Source organism: Nesoenas mayeri, assembly GCF_963082525.1.
Source record: "Nesoenas mayeri genome assembly, chromosome: 5".
Lineage (NCBI taxonomy): Eukaryota > Metazoa > Chordata > Aves > Columbiformes > Columbidae > Nesoenas > Nesoenas mayeri.
Window position 1 is genome coordinate 23,819,739 of NC_137548.1, and position 17,909 is coordinate 23,837,647.

The 17,909-nt window shown below is 45.0% G+C and overlaps 1 protein-coding gene across 1 annotated transcript in view; it reads right to left on the reverse strand.

Moving 5' to 3' along the window:
- ADCK1 (aarF domain containing kinase 1) overlaps positions 1-17,909 on the reverse strand; it is a gene marked incomplete at its 5' end in the record, with an annotated part of 77,794 nt that overhangs the window by 44,972 nt on the left and 14,913 nt on the right. Inside the window, one exon of the mRNA XM_080345573.1 lies at positions 4,058-4,261. Within this exon, the coding sequence (XP_080201699.1) occupies positions 4,058-4,261 (204 nt within the window). The remainder of the gene's footprint in view (positions 1-4,057; positions 4,262-17,909) is intronic.

The following is a 17,909-nucleotide window of genomic DNA, read 5'->3' on the forward strand; positions in this document are numbered from 1 at the left end:
GGAGTACACAGTGAAGCCAGGAGATGTCACAGTATCCAAACTCATTATCATTGCATAGCAGCAGAGAAGTGAGACCCACAGAGCCATACTAGGGACTGCACTGGACAGTACTGGAGCCAGCCAACAGAAAGGCACAAAGGACATTTGGAAGAGCAGGGTTGTAAAAGCTGCCGAGCCACTCTGCAGCCACTCAGTCCTATGAGGAGGGATACTGTGGATAGGCCTTGATCAGAGCAGAGAGAAGTAGACATACTTTTGAAAGGTCGAAGTTTCATAATTGTCCTATCAGTCTTAGCAATGAGCAATTAGCTCCTCTGAGCACCTTGTCCACAGAAATCACATGCAGGAAGACGTACAGAAAGCCCTTCCGTCAGACACAGAAGGGCTGTCAGGTGGAACTGGCTTGGCCAAACTCAGAGGTGTCCTGAGTCCTGCACTCTGGGACCAAACTAGCATCACCTTCCCAGTATCCCCGTCTCTCACAGCCACAAGCCAGTATCTTCCAACAGACCTGCCAGAGGGAGGAAATCCCCTAATCCCAGTGCTGACAAAACATTTCTTCCATCATTTCTAGCTTCTAGGCACAATGATTTTGTGCTTTTAGGGTGCAGCCACTCAAAGATTTATCTTCCAGAGTATTTCATAAGTATTTCTCCCTAAATGTCTGGTGTCTTAGCTGAACCAGCTATCTTTCCTTGTATCATTAATAGCTTTGCAAAGAAAATTACAATTGGGGGATAGGGAACACTTCTTTCATTTTCCACACCTGACACCTTTTCATTTTCAGAACCTTGTTCAAGTAAGAAAGATGAAAACAGAGGTAGGAGAGACGCTTTCATTCATATCTCATGATCCATTCTTATGCACACAGCTTTTCCCAACTGCTCCAAGGAATACAGGCAGAGCAAGCCCAACCTGTGGTATCTCCACTATCTCCCCAAAAGTCTTTTACTCTATGATCTCGCTGGTGATCCTTTCCAAGAGTCACCGTAAAGGTTTGTTTGTACAGCCTCTCTCACTGCTACTACTCATGTTGTCCTGAGAATCCCACTCCCCACCTCAACCTCTTGCATATGACACTCAAAATAATCACCACCTCCCACCATCACTTAGCCAAACCACCATGGCTGAGATTAGAAAGACAGTATCTGCTCACTACTGATTATTTTCATCTCAATGATCCCTGGTAGGTAGATTCCCCCTAGACTTGAAGTCACCACGCCTGGAGGTGTTTAAAAGATGTGTAGACGAGGTTCTTAGGGACATGAGTTAGAGGTGGACTTGACAGTTTCAGGTTAACAGTTGGAGTTGATGATCTTAAAGGTATTTTTCAACTACATTATTTTGTGATTCTATGATCGGGCAACCCACTAGTGAGCATATATGATGCTTTTCCTTCTGTGTCCAATCAACACATATAACATTTGGCTTTAAATCAGCCCATTAGCTCATGGAGCAGAGCTACATGCTGTAGCTCCTAGTCTCCAGCCATGATGCTGGCCTGGAATGGGAAGGCATCCATCAGCAGCGTGTCACGCAAGTCTGCGTGCTGACAACAGCCATGTCCAACTGCTGTAAACCTACCTCACAAGCTCTCTGCCTTTGCTCAAAGATCAGTCCCATTGGCATGCTCTCCATTTACACCAGTTTTTCCACCAAATCACTCAATTTGTCAAACATTCAAGCCTCTGATAAGATTCTCAGGAGTAGGTCACATCAGAAGACAGACTATTTCTAACTGACTGAAGATAAAATGTGTCTATACATGAAATTGGCTTTTTTTGATCTTCATGCCCTTTTGCAAGCTCTTGCCTAATTTGTCAGCTTGTCACATTCCTCCCCAGGTATCTCTATATTTCCAGTTCCTATTTCCCCTATTTGTTCTGCACTGATCCAAATGGTATGTAATTACTTCTTGCCTATACTTGAGATTCATTGGAGGAGCCTGCTCTTGTGCCTGATGGGGGAACTGGAAATCTTACCACTGAACTCGAGAGCAGCAGGGTTAGGTCTAGGCCCCCTGGGAATGTTCCCTCACTGTTATTTTCTCTTCTATTTGAATTTATCTGCAGGTTCCCAGGTGTGATGCTGGCCCCAAGGGGGAAGGTTTCAGGATCCCTCTTTGCACTCCCTTCCATCCTGACACTCCACCTTATCTGTTATCTATATTTCAGCTAAGTATATTGTATTTAAAGTGTACTGAGGAGGTAGCTACACTGGAATTAAATCTGTTCCTGAAGTAACCCTATTCAATCCTCTGGGCTCCAGCAAAGACAACTTTGGTGCATCGGGTTCCCCAAACCCTTTTTGTTTTTAAATACCTTGATTTGATATCTTGTAACTAACAGAACTGGGAATTTATCTCAGCTTTTAATACTGCCCAGTTTCACCAGCTCCTTTATTTTTATACTTCATTCTCGACATTTCTCTCTTTTATCACTACTCTCTTTCATTAGCATTTCCTCTCTCTTTCTTCCCATTTATGCCCTTTTTTCCACCCTCTCTCTGTCTCTTTAAAATTAAATATTGCCTAGCACTGCCCATATGGGTGAAGTGAATGCTAAGAGGGAAGGCTGCTGTGGAGACTAGATTTGAGCTGCCTCACTGGGAATCAATGAGGCATGGAGGGCTCGGCTAGCTCCCGAAAAGCCAGGAAACCATGGCATATCAGAGGAAGCTGAACAAACACTTGAGAGAAAAGGAAATACCTCACCTCCGAGCACTTGGCTCAGCCTCTGAGAGACACCACACAAAACAAGCGAGGGGTGGCTGCTGTGGTAATTTAATGGGGGCTAACCTTGGGGTGCCTTTCCGTGGCTCCTGCGGAGGGGAGATGGCCAGATGGAGGCCCATGGAGCAGCAGGGATCTGCAGGGAGCAGCCAGCCTGCCCTGCCCCATCTGTCCACTGAGCTACGGAACACAGCTGGTACCAGCCATGCTACAAGGATGCAGTGCTGAGGGAGGGAGCATCTTGCAGGTCAGGGGCTGACATTAACCCTGCCATTAAACTGCAGGGAAATCTTAATCGTCATTCGTGACTAGAAAATACCTAGATCCTTAGTCTACCCACCTCATCCAAACCTGTCCGTAATATACACTCTAGGTGCAAATGCTTCACTTACCTCTTCATGTTTCCCCTATACCTCCTTACCACATAGTCAGACAGTCCAAAAGAACCCAAAACAAAACCTCTATATATGAGCAACTATGTACACACTGTTTTCCTTCTTCAACCTCCTGTCTTCTTTCTCCTCATATGCACCTTCTCTGCCACTGCCTTTGCACACTGTTGCATCCTGCCTCCCTCTCACCATGTCATTTTTGATCCTTGAAATGCCTCTCCTCAAACAGGGCTGGTGTGTGAGGGGACCTCTTCTTATAAGGGGCAAAACGCAGAATAGCAGAACGCCCTCTCTAAGTACTGTGATTATTTTCCTTATAGCTAATGAACACAGGTACCTACCTCTGATCTCAGTGCTGTGGGCTGCTGAGGGTTAACGGTGACACAGAACCCTGGGCTACTGCATTACCTGACTGCAAGCACCAGAAGTGATTTATGCTATTATTTTCTTTGGGGGTTAATTAGGGGCTCAAGAAAGTAAAGCACTGTCAGTGCTCGCTGGAATTGGTCGAGTACAACCAGGGGAGAGAAGTCATCCCTCACAGAGCTCTGCTAATATATCTTTGTCCTGAACATCAATACCTCCAGCTCCCACCTCTCAGTGTGGCAGATGTCCCTCCATCCTGACCTTCAACAACTCTGTTAGTCTTGGCACAACCTCTGGGGTATGCTGCTCTGCTTAGTCCTGCCACTTCCACCTGGCAGCATTCACACCCTTAATCCTCTGTTATCTTCTCCTTTCCTAAGCTTGCCAATAATGCCCATAATGCCCAATAATGCCCAAGGAAAATTCGTATGACATTCTCCCAAAGGCAAGGAGGAGATATCTCCCCTTGGTATCTCTTGCAACTGAGAACGATCAGGGACCTCCTTGGTCCTTTTTTCCAGGGCTTGCTGAGGCCTAAGAAGCCAACGTGGGCTATGGCTGCCTGTACCTCTTTGCCCAGGTCCTCACGGATAACTTGCTCAATCTCCTGCCTGGTGCTCTGCGGGGCCTGGCTGTGCAGCACTTTGAGGGTGCGGGTGTACTCCTCAGGCAGCAGGTAGTCCAGCGCTCCCAGGTGCTGTCCCACCTTGATGAAGGTGCCTCGGTTGGCGCAGCACAGCTCCCGGAGGCGTTCAGCAGAGCGCAGGTGCACCTGCGGAGAAACCAGAACATCAGCCAAGCCCTTCTGCTGTCTGTTACATGCACAGGCCCACATATGTATCTTTTATTTGTCCAGTATTTAAACAAACCAAGGATTTCCATTTCTTGATTTTGGGCATCATCATCCAAAGTGTCAGCTAACTATTAGGATTCTGGCTTGGCTTAGAGATGTTGAACCAGACCAGGAAAAGATGCTCCAGAGTTTAAGGTGCTTTGACACTTGTTTGCACAGGCACCATAATCAGTGACAGCACATTAATTTTTGGCTCTGTCCAGGGCTACATCCTTGTACAGAATAAGATGTCCAGCCATGAGGCAGCATTGGTTTGTCACTGTGATCTACCGCTACGTTGCAGAGTTTGGGAGCTCCTTGTCAAAAGACAAAAGTCAGGACCACAACCAGATATGTTAGAGTCTTAGTGTGAGAAGAAAACCATAGATACCATCCCAGAAACTTCCAGAAAAATGCAACAAGAATCTGCTAAAAATCAAAACTACATATGTCTGTTTGGCAGTAAGGAGGACAATACATCAGCAGTCCTTCATCCTCCTGAGCTCAGTGACACACCATGAGGGAAAATTACATCGCTCCAGTCCAGCCAGGTCTTGGTCTTACTGCTTACATTGTTAACAGAGTCTGCAGTGACAGTGGGTTTAGAAACTAAGATTTAGAAGACTTGCCAGCTTCGCTCACATTGGCCAGAATGCAATCACAAAATGACAAAACCTATCACCAACTGCTTGCCTGGTCTGGATTTCAGCTCCTGAGGTTCATTCCGCCTCTCAAGAACAGACCATCCACCACATCCTTCCGTAACAATGATTTATTCTCCATTTATTACTCCTACTAGAGAAGCCTCCTGCCAAAGACACAGTTATGCTCAATATTCTTTAATAAACATCAGATAAGTTTACCCCGATACATTAATAAAATCTAAGCAAATCAATGACAAAAAATAATTCTGCACCCATGTCCTGTTACTGCCTGACACCTATCTGCATGGAGACTCCTAATTCCTCTGGTTCCTGTGCCAGAAGTCACTGAAGGTCAAATCCTGTGTTTGCAGACCTCATCTGCCCAAGGTCCTGTGGTGAGGGATGCCACCAAAAGCCTCAAAGTATGTGGCAGAAAGGAACAACACGACAAACATGAATGAACAATACCCCCCAGGCCCTCCTTGCCCCATTTAGTGTCTACCTTGTCCTCCATGCAAAGCAGTGCCATGTCACATCATGGGACAGGGCGAGTATCTCGCACTTGGGAAGGCATCAGGGGACAGACGGGGTGCTGAGCTGCAAGTGCACAAAACACAGTCCTAGGGGAGTGTGAGGAGAAAGCTTAACGTGCAAGTCTCACAGTCAGCATGTGAGACGTGACAGCTTGATGCACACACGCACACACACTTTCCTGGGTGGGCGAACGCTGGCAAGCATAACCCATGCTGGAGCGTGAGCTTCCCACAGCACACAGCCTGCTCAAAAGCACTAGCAAATACTTAAGCAGAAAATAACACCCACAAGCGTGCCTGAAGCCTCCCACCTTACTGTGCTGCATGTTACACACCAGCTTCAAAGCTCCTGCTGTAACAAGCCAGCCTCTGCCCTTGCCGTTTCCCTGCTCACCTTCCCTCTGTGCATCAGGGGCAAAAAAGCAGGCCAGAAGGGGACAAGGGCAGAAAGTTGTGAAAGATGACAAGAGAGCAAGAAAAGCAGGGAAGGAATAACGGGGTGAAAGAGAATGGTAGTGGGAGGGAGGGAGCCCGAGCAGCTTAGTAGTTTGTCACGACACTGGGAGTGCAGCCCACTACAGGGAAACAGCTTTTACGCAGCTCTGATAATCGCCCTCTGCCCGCCACCTCTATCTATGCAGGAAACCCCCTGCCAGCAGCAGGAATGGGGACTGGCGGCTGGCCACCTCCCCCGAGGTGTTGGGCAGCCACAGCTCAGGGCACAGGTGGGAAATGCTGTCAAGGCTCCTTGCTGGTGTGCTCCAAAAACCGCAGCACTGAGCATGGGCCAGCACAGACCCTGTGACCTCCCACGGGCACAGCAGGAGCCCATCAAACGGCTCAGGGCAGAGCTGTGGCACGGTGCTGAGCATGAGGCCGGGCAGCCAGCTCAAGATAGAGGAGCTGGCTCCCAAGCACCTACCACACAGATCACCTGGATAAAACAGGATGGAAAACTCATGTATATTAAAATCCTGGCTGTATACACACTTGGATGCAGTCCAATGACAGTCACTGCTGAGAAGGAAGCAGAAATAGCCTCTGTCTCCTCTATAGCACAAGGATAGTGGAAGTTTTCACCCTCCCAAACTTATCCACCCTGTAGAGAGTCCAGCTGGCCTCATGGACACAGCAGTCCTGGCCAAGAGAGAGACACTATCCTTACAGAGGGCTCCAGGAACAAAACAGAACACAACACCCATGTACAGCATCCTCCACCTTGCTATCACAACTGGCTTGGCTAAAACTCCCAAGAGACAGCTGCCCTGGCTAGCTGTCCAGACCAGGGAATGCCAGCTCCAGCCCCTGCTAGGGAAACGGAAGATGACCAGCCAACTTGTCTCCGAAGAAGGAAATCCATTCGTAGCCCTACATTTTACAAAACTGCAGCCTGTATTAGACACAGAAGTACAGCAAGAATGAAGCAGGACTGTGAATGCAGCTTCCAAGGTCTCTTTTCTTATCAACCAGGTTGGGATTTTTAGCAGAAAAATGTTCATAACGCTATCTATTCATTGCCTGTATCTCCCCAAGCTAGGTCACAGTCCAGATGTAGCACTTGTTTCTCTGACAGAGGACCTTCTCCTAATCATAGGCAAAGTAAGAGTGCTACATTCCTACTAATGTGTCCCACACTGGTGACCCACATTTCTGTCCTACCTTGAAGAAACTGCAGGGTAAAAGGAAACCCCCAGAATGTCTCACAGGTTTTCTCTGAGAAATCTCACCAAGAGACTGCTCTTTGTTGCATAAGCAATACCTTGAAGACTCTTCTCATCAGGGAAAAGAGCTGGAAACAGGGAGCTGCTTGTATGCATCATGCCTAGGAGCACACTGCAGAGGAAGGAAGCATCTCACGTACCAAGGATTACCAAGAATAAGCCTCCTTCAGGAAGCACTTCAGTTCACAAAGGCTGTCAGGGTTATCAGACCCATGCGGTTTACCTAAACTTGGGGTAGACTGGGATTAACACTGATTATTAAAATTGTTCCATATGGGCCATAATGGAAGTAATAACTGTCAAGTATGGAGAAGATGCACCTCTGGGATGAAGCACATACTCAGCAAGCAAAGCTACAAAGGGAAATTTTTAAATTTACCCTTGATGTACAAGCGGACCTGGCTTCTCAAGTAATTTTGATGCTTTTGAAGGAGCCTTTACTCAGAGACCTTGGCAAAAAACTGCTCTTTAGAGCATCAGACATACAAGGTGTCATACATTGGCAGATGCTAATCTAGTCTTAAAAATAAATGAATTAATTTAGCAGAAAATAAACACAAAGTTAAAATATACTGGTGAAAATTTGAGTATCTGTTATCTGTTGACAGACCTGGTGACAAAAGAGAAGGCCACTTAAGACAGTAGGGTAAGTGGTAGAAGCCACTCCTCATACGAAAAAGCCTTGAGAAAAGTAATTCCAACCCTGAAAGGCAGACTCATAGCTGGAAAAATGTGAAATTAGGATTAGGAACACAGAGAGAAAATTTGAAATGCAATTAGTCAAGGACGTAACAAACAAGTGACCAGAAATTCCTGGTGATGAGTGCTGCCTCCGGGAACTCTGCAGACACAGACATCTCACAAAGGACCTCAGGCTGGATTTTGCCCACAGGGCAAGGCTAGAAGGGCTGCTCCTCCTCTCACCTCCACACCGAAGAACACGCTTGTGCAGGTGAGCAGGAACAGCTCCACGCCACGTGGTGCCCACTCGCATCCCACCTACTCCCAGCCTGAGCAAGGGAGAGGAGGCACCTTCTCCTGCTGGAGGAAACTCCCTGCACGAGGCAGGATGCTGAGGAGAAGCCTGGCCATCGCTGCTTCCAATGGAGGGACACTCTCCAAGACGGTAGTTCAAGAAAGATGTCTCCAGATAATACCTTGAAACCTTCAATCATAAAAATTACAGATTAATTCAAAAAGTAGCTGAATTGCTACTAATCCTAACAAAAAGAGGATTGCACATTAAAACTGGTAGCTTCCCGAGGAGTGAAGAGGAACAAACGTCCCGCTTTTAAGAAAAATCCAGAGTAATTTGAGAAATTATAGTCCTGCAAGCTTTTATTCTATGTAAACTAAATTAGTTGAGGCAATAATTATAGAGAGTACTAAAAATCATCTAGCTAAATGTGATATGACTGAAAAAAGCCAACAGAGATGTTGAGAGGAAAAAAAAAAAAAAATCATTCTTCACCAGTTCACTAAAATACTCTGAGCATGTTAATGCTATGGTCAATGGAAGAGAAAAGGGAGATGTTTCTTGGGACTTTCAAGTGGTTCTCAATAAACTCCTTCACAAAGAGTGATAAGAAAACTGAGTAATTATTGGAAAAGATGCAAGAATGCCTCTTTATGTCACTTGCTCGTTTACCCCATTCCCAGCTGAGAATTGCCCCTTTGCAGCGTCAAAGCCAGCACTACTGACAGCAGCAGTGGGTGATGCTCTAGTTAGGACAAGGCTGCAACACTCAGTGATGGTTTTACCACAGCTTCATTTCAACCTGCCCTGAATTCTTCTAGACAAGGTGATGCTGCAGAACGCTGTCTACATTAGCACTTGCAATGTTGTTACTTCCAGTGAGGCCAAACTAGCACTGGAAACACAGAAATACTGAGAAATGTGATGAAAAGGGAAACATGTACAGGTAGCACCCACAAGGCAGAATAGGCTCTCTACTATAAATGGGTTGACCTGCATCACTGTCAAAAACAAACAGCAGAGTGTCCCATTACATTCATTCTTACACCAAAGTTCCATTTCCCTGCTAGTGATCTGGTCAAAGGACAAAATGGTACAATGACAAAACTTCCATGAGATGCAAGAGAAATTATTCACCACTACAGAAAAATAAGGCCTACCAAGTCCCTGCCAGAGACAGGTGAACTACCAATAAACTGGCAGATCATCCTCAGCATAGATGGCTGCACAGTTACACATACTGGAAGGTGCGATTTATCCTGCCTGCACACATTGATGGGCTCTAAATCAACTGTAAGCACCCAACGCTTGCATCACGTTGTAGATGGCTCAGTGAAGGCACCTGCTCAGTGCACAGTGGGGGTCAGGAAAACCCAGGCAAGCTGTTTGACTGTGTTAAGAAAGGAGAAGAGAAAAACATATCAAAATGCCACTGTATAAATTGAAAGCCCAACTTTAGCTTGAATTCTGGACATCCCACCACAAAAAGAGGCCCAGAAGAAGATGACAGAGAAGGACAGGGAAAAAATGATCATAGTCTTGAAAAGAGTCCTTAAAAAAAGAGATCTGAAATGTTAGGAGACTGTTTATATCAGAAAGAGTTGATGCATTAAGAGAGAAGAGTTATATGAAAGAACAGAAAGAAAATCTCCCATTCCCATTTCCAGTTCTCACAAAACAAATAGTAGGGCATTCCACAAAGCAACAACCATTTTAAAATTGGGGTGTTTTTTATGTCCCATTTTGCACAGTACAGCATTAACCAGTGGCACTCACTGTCAGAGGATAGAGAAGCCAAGAGCTTAATGGAATTCAGAAAAGCTTTAGACATTTATGATAAAACAACCATACCTGATTTTATATGGAGCTTTTCATCTCTAAAAGTGCTTTTACAAAGCTCTTAACAAAACTCAGGATCCCTATCCTCCATTTTACAGATTCATAACATTACATGTAATAAAACGTCTAAAGGGTTTTAAACATTCTTGTTTAAGGCATCAAGACAAAAATTACCCTATTGATGGGCCACGGTGAGAGATAGAATGCAAATAGTGTGCACTGATGCTCCCAGCATCATTAAATTCTTTAAAAAACCTATTTGGTCTATCCAGCTCTCACATTCCAGTTAAATTGGTCACCCCTTCTGCTGGGGTTCAATCTGCTCCCAAGCATGTTCTGTATTTACTAAATTAGCTGCCATTGCAAAGGCTTGGAACGTTGGTGATGGACTCTTGCTTTCTTCCCATGGCACAGCAGAATTGTTGCAGATGGTCTTTCATACTAAGCCTTTGGGCTGCTGGGAGGTGTCTTGTGGCACGCAGTGTGTGGTACCATCCTGAGCATGTATGCTGTCAGTCATTTTGGACAAGACAGCTCTGCCAGGGATGCCTGCGGTGGCAGGGGGCTGGACTGGGAGAGCCAGGCTGCCCCTTGGACTCCATGCAGAGGGCAGAGAGGATGTCACCACACCTCTGTAGCAGGTATCCCCAAAACACGGTAAGTCAGGGAGGGAGTAACAACATGTCAGAGAAGATAGGAAAGGAATCTGGCCACAGTCCTTTTCCACTCCTGATCATGACAGGGTCATATGCATACAAATGGTAGAACTATAGAACAGCCTTAGATGACCCAAGACAACACAAAGCAGAGAGGAATGAAAGGATGTCCACCTCAATTTAATACAGTGAGAGAGTGAAATCAAGTGCCATGACAAAAGGTCTGTGATGATGTCTAGGGAGAATACAGCTCCTGGTGAAGTGAACAGGGTATTTGGGTGCTTTAAAAACAGCAACACAACCCACTGCAATGACAGTGTTATTTCATCCAAGGGGCTGTTATCTCCTCTTTCAACAAATCTGAATAAGCATACAGTTAATATAAACTACTATAGCCTTCACTAACACTGTCAGCCTGGTAATCAAACTGACTGACAGCAGGGGTGCTGCAAGGAGACACACAACTCTAAATGGAATTTTTATTGCCGCCTTTTTGAACTATCTTTCCTGCCTACCTTTTACAAAATTTCGTTCCTACACACGCCAGATATTTCCCATTCAAATGCTTCCTAATACCAATACTAACTGATCATACCACTAATCATAGACAGATCCACGTCTTTGAAATTGGAATAACTCCTGGTGCAATGCACCCCACTATATAATAATTCATTTTATTTGTAACTTATGTATAACATTCCTAAAGATTTACTTACAGGTCTCTGCCTACCCATATGAAAGCAGGGCATTTCAAATATTCCCACATAGGCAGGTACATTGTTACCTTTTCAGAACTATGCTTTTTAGGTAGCTACCCTTGGTGCAAACCCTGGTTAAAAAGGCATCCCCCTAATTCTCAGTTTTGACTTCCATGGCTCAAAATAGTCCTGGCAGATGCCAAAATGCTTCAGAAATTTTGGCACAGCAGTAGGTTCCCAGTGGGACAGCCAGGAAGTGGGAAAGCAAGCTTTACAGCTTGCAGACGATGACAGATGGAGATGACCCCCTAGTTTACAGTGACAATTTCATAGCTTCTCAGTTTCACAAACACAGTAACAAGGACTCACACAACTAGCAGGATGGCCAGTGAACTCTGTACAAATGGAAAGACGTACACGGTGTGCCTGCATCAGACAGCTGAAATCTGGTACTGATGCTGGGGCCTTGTATCACCAGTACTAGAGGCAGCTGAAATTAAAGCACACACGTTTCATGATTTGCACAAATCTTCCCTGGAGATGAGGAGGAACTTTTCCAAACCTGGCCAGCCCATTTCATGCTGAACAGATGTGCCAGTTCCCACCCTCTGAGTCATCAGTACTCTGAATTTCCACGCACAAGCACACACAGACATTGACCTGCCACCTACGTTACACATACTCCGAGGCTCTTCCCACGAATACCCTGATTTACACCGTGGTTCCTAACAATTCACACAAGTGACTAAGAGGTGATTTAACAACAAACCTCTAGTCCAAGATGCCACTTGGTTCAGGAAACATTTACCCTGGGCTGAGGTCCATCTCTTCAGCCAGTCACTTCCCAAGCTGCTCTCGAGAGGAGGACGCAGTGTTGCTCAACCACAGCACGGAACACCAGCAGTCACCTTGCTGAACTCTGCCCTTGCTGGCTGCTGCATGCACAACCTGCACCAATCACCTGCTTGTGTTCCATCTTCATTGTGCTCCAAGCTCGGTCATTTATGCTCTGATTATCTCTCATTACTGACGACCTTGCTGTAATGAGTTTTAATCTGCCTTGTATTAATTAGAAACATTTTCATTAGCCAGCTCAATTTTAGGTAAATAGCTAATAGAAGCAACTGAGCTGCAATTAGTTATCTGTGGGGCAGTTCAGGAGAAAAATCAGAAGGGAGTAGCTGTTTCCCCTGTAGACACCTCTGTGATATAATGCACTATTCTGTCTAAGTCTCCTGAGCAGGGGAAACAAGGAGCCCAGGGAAGGGATGATCAGAGACAAGAGGAAAATAACATGCTAAGATAACTGGGACATAGCATGTCTACAGCTATGGCATCACCTGCCTGTTCTACCCTACTAACAGTTCCAGATCAAACTGCTGAATACAGGAATTTGAGAGTCAAGCTGAGTCCTTTACACCTACAGACATCATCTCCAGTGAACAAGGTTCTTCTCTGGAAGCTGTTTTACACTGAGGGAAGCCCTCTCAGGAAGACAACACCTGTAAGTGCACAACAAATAGCTCCACCACACAGGTTCTCTGTTGGGACATGTACACTTACGTGAATGGTGCTTACACATGAGGATGAAATCACATCAGATTTTCACAAGGAGGAAGGACCAGATCTTTGTATACACAGATGTATAATACTTGCAAAGTCAGCAGGTTCCCAAAAGTACCCTCAGTGCCTTGTTGTCAGTATACAAAGAGATTTGTGCTGTGCTTGATTGCAGAGGACCCATGGAGGATAGGAAGTCATTCAACAGCATGGCTACAGAAGGCACATTTACAGAAGCTGCAGTGAAATTAGGCACATGTCTCGATCCATTGATCACAGTGCCTGCAGCTCCTGCTACAGAGGCAAGTGAAAGGATAATAAATTTGACACAGCATCTCTCAAAATCTTGCTAACAAAATTAATTCAGCTCAGCTTGGATCAGACCACATAGGATGGCAGTGAAAACATGCTGAGGGATGTAAAGACACCTTCTTATATGGTCTTGTATTTAGCTGTGTTGGGAGGCTCCCAGCCATCAGTCCTATTAAGTCCTGTTTTATTTAGTGTTTGTAGTTGCTATAAGGAACAAGATCAACTGAGATGCACATTACATTCAGGAGTGCTACCTAAAAAGGAGCTGCTGATATACCCTACAGAAACTGTAGACTATTCACTGAACAGCAAGAGATGATGTTGTGCAGTAAAAAATGAAGGAAGACCTGAAGGAAGAACAACTCCCAAACAGCTATGTCCATGTAAGAAGACCCTGGGAAGGCAGTAACATGGGAAGTGAGGACTGGTCTTGAGCCGTGGGTGGAGGGAAGAGCTCAAACAAGGCCACAGTAGGAATTAGCTGTCACCAAAGCTCATACAGTTATGACTATGACAGGGAGGCTCCACATGGGGGAGAGGGGTGTAGAGATGGTCTCTTCACTTAAAAAAAGGTCTGAAGTCACAGATAGAGAGAGCAAAGCAAACAAGCGAGAGTACATCAGGACTTACTGCAAGACAGAAGAACAAAGATGGTATAAACGAGGAAGTTTCACAATTTGTCCTCAATAACAAAACCAGATGGTACCAAGAAGGCTGACCTGGTAACATTTTCCAGCTACCCAAGAGGTCAGACACTGTAGACAGGAAGGGAAAAGTACAGGGTGTTACTAGAGTTAGTGAAGAGGTGGATGATGAGATGAAATGAATATCAAGGGAATCTGTTCAGCACTGATTATTCCTGGCCTTCAAAGCAAAGTGAAGGACCCTAGCAGCAGGGGTGAGGATGGACATCTGTCAGTCTTTTCCCTAAGTTCCTGCTCCCCATCCTGCAGTATAATGGAGCCAGAAAAGCCATGGTTTCCACAGGAAGCACTGTCAGACAGAAGATACAGGGAGAGACACAATGAAAGGCAAGCTTTATCAGGATGGATGGCCCAAGCACAGAAGAAAGGATAGAGAAAGCTCAGGTAAGTCTCATCTAGTTCAGCAGCTGAGAGTCAAGAGAGGGTAGCTTCACACAGTCTGCTCTCTTCATGTGGGTATGCAGGGAAGAAAGAAGTGCAGACGCAGCCGTTGCAGCTGGAGGGGAGAAATCGTCACATCTACTTTGTCAATGCCAAAGAATCTGGGCTGACATTTTTCTCTTCCCAACAGTCGAATCCCACCCTACCAGCTGCATGTCACAGATGACCTCCAGTCAGGTCCTATCTGAGTCAACGTCATGCCATTAAACCGTGCAATAGCAGCTTCTCCCCCTTGTCCATATGCAAGTTCTCTCCTGGCAGGTCACTCCAATGGCTGGGGAGCAGAGAAAGCAGGTTCCCTCTCTTACATCAGACGGGCACCAGCATTTAGCCTGGTCATAGAACCCAGAAAAAGGGGTTTCCAATGGCAGCATCTCTAGAGATCTCAATACAACCCCTTACCAAACTGACAGAGGCAGATTCCTTTCCCCTTCTTTACTCTGAGAAGCTCTGACCTTTAAAGTACAGTCCTCTTCCCATAGGAACAGGATGCCTGAAGAGGAGAGAGTAACACATGAAATACCAAGAAGTGATTAAATTGGATTGACGAGGAAGTCAGGAAAGATAACAACTATGGCACTATGCTGTCAATTCCAAAAAGCTGCAGTGACTGTCATAGCACTACATCCAACAGATGGAGTATGGCTGTGGTGCCAGTAAGTCATCATCAATGGCAAAGTGTAGTTCTAGTTTAAAAAGTGTCTATGTTAGAGGAAAAAAAAAGAAGAGACGTCCCCTTGTTACTCAGCAGGTCTGTTCCCTTCTGGCTATCAGAGTTGCTGACTTCAGTGAAATATGTGTGTGTGTATATATATATACACACATATATATAAAAATACATACAAAAATTACTCCAGCTTTTTCATCCAGTTAGCACCACACAGCTCCATATCAAGAAAGGCAGCTGGTGTCTATTCGCATCCCAGCAATGTCACCACTATGGGAGACTGAGCTGGTGCCTCTTCTGATTCATACAGAATCAATAGACTTGTTAAAACGCAATTAGAAGGTCAAATCCTTCCTTGAAGCCACTCCTTTTCTTTCTCACTGAAAACAATAGGTTTGTGCAGGTGCCAATGGAAGAAGAATGTGGAAAAAATGGGCTTACATGGGTGCCAGTGAAAGCTGCATTGGTCTACTGAATCCTTATGGCTGCTGGGAACACAAACAAGAGAGAGAACTTACATTGGCTTTGAGGATGCCACTTAAAATAGCATGAGATAGCAGTTTAATAAAGTAAAATATACAAATATTTGGCATGGCACTCACTGAGATGAACAAAAAGAGAGCCCAAGTGAGGCTGTGTATTGGTTATTCATTATCCAAATTAGATTACTTTTGCTCCCACAATAAGCAGAAGGAATTACCCCCAGCAGTACCAGAAACAATTGTCTTTACTGCAGCTGGTATCACAATGAACAATATTGTACGTGCCTCCCCTGCATTTGCCTGTGGCTCACCAGGGTTGTGAAGGGAATAAAACAGAGATCATCTTTATATACAATTACATTCAACACTTTGCCCTTTCCCTTACTGGTTGCTGACTTTTCCCTCTCATCTAAGAGATGAATGAGCATCCACAAGGCAAGGATGCTGCATTTGTAAATGTCAAACATATTATAAGAATCTATGGTAAAATAGTCAGTAAAGCTGTTGGATGTCTTGTCGCACCCTAATTTTAAGAAAACAGAGTGTCCCTCCATCTGCAGGCTCACTGTCAGCCATTATTTTCTATACAAGGAACTGTGTGCAACAGGAAAGAGCAGTGAATGGGGAGTTAAGCACACAGCCAAGAAGAAAAGGAGCAGAAAGCCTCCACCTCCAGGTTACCTATCCCATCCAGGATCAAAGTGACCAGTCAACAGTCTTTAAGAGTGATTCAGGAAATTATAAAATAGATTCCTGCTCAATTGCCTGTGGAGAAATATCCCTACCCTTATCCTCCACCCTTGCACAGAAGCAAGTACAAATAGCAGGAAATGGGCTTTATCAGGTGGAAATCTAGGGTGGATATTTTCTTCATATATGAGATGCTGATTACCACAGATCACCTGTGCAAGTACCCCAAGGAGCAGGGTAAGGAAAGTCTGGTCCATCACTAGCCAGTTGCAACTTCTTTGTGGAAAAAAATGCAAATTGGGCAGTGCTTGCCACAATTTAGAAAAGAAAGTGCCATCTAGGAATCCAGAGGTTTCAGTTTGAATCTTACATGAGCAAAAGTCAATATTTCTTTGTCAAAAGGGGGAGAATCTGGTGTAAGAGACTAACACTGGACAAGAGAAAACAAAGATGACACTGCAGTAGAGATAATAGGCAAGAGACGATCTCCATCAACATGCTAATCAAAGACAGCCAATTTCTAATGTTGACTAGAAGGTAAATAGTAAAATCAAGAGAAAGGCAATCAGTACAAAACCTGAGAGGAACATGATATTGACAAAGATCCTCCAAAGCATGAGTCCTTGCTGGCAAAATACAATCACTGTTGATAGTCCCAAAGACAAAATTTGCATGCCAAAAAGGACCATAGAGAATTAGCACTACACAAGATGGGTGTGAAGAAAGCAATAAAAATAAATCAGATGCTAGTAATCCAAAAGTAATGCTACTGATGACTTCTAGCCTCATGTCATTATTTTATTAAAGCACGTACATACTTCAAACAAAGATATAGAAACCCCATGAAAAAGGTTGAAGTCACAGTGTAAAAGGGAGTTGATGTCTGCAGGCAGGGGAACGTGGAAAATGAGATAAATGTGGACTTCGTTTGGCCTCTGGAAAAGAGTGGAGCTTCACTGTTCTCTAATTAAGAAGGCCATGGCATGAAAGCGCGCTGTGAAATGATTACCAAGAGGACATGTTCCTTTTCTGGGCAGGGGCAGAATGCCGTATGTACAAGCACTTGGCTGGAGGTGATAAACTCTGTTTAAACATGTGTTTGACAACTTGAGTGAGATTTCAAAGAAGTTAAAGCTGATAATTTGAACAAGCCTCCTCCAGGAGGCCTATTTAAATCTAGACATGCCTATTCTGGAGCCTAAGACAGACTCCTTTTTAATCATGTGCTCATCAACCCATAGTAGCCAGTCAACTATTAGATACCTATCTAACTGTCTCTTTGAAAGCACAGTTACCAAGCTTACATAAACCGCTGTCCTGACTACACGTTAGTTGGGTGAGCTGCTAAACACAGCCATGAGTGAGTGATCCAGACATTTCAAACTCTTCCTCCCCTGGTCTTTGACAGACACTTCAGTCACAGGGAGCAGGGTGCCTCAGCCACCTCCACTACATGAAGGCAGCCATCTATGTGCTACACGACAACAGGCCCCAGAGAGCACCACACAAGAATAATTTGGGGAAGGTAGTCTTGTGACTTCCAGGGGGACACAGGCACACAGAACATCACTGGCCACTTGGAACTCAACCAGCATATCACATCTGACCTCCCTGACACGGCCACCCTCAGTGGCCGTAAAGCAGATAATGACTTCATGTCTTGTC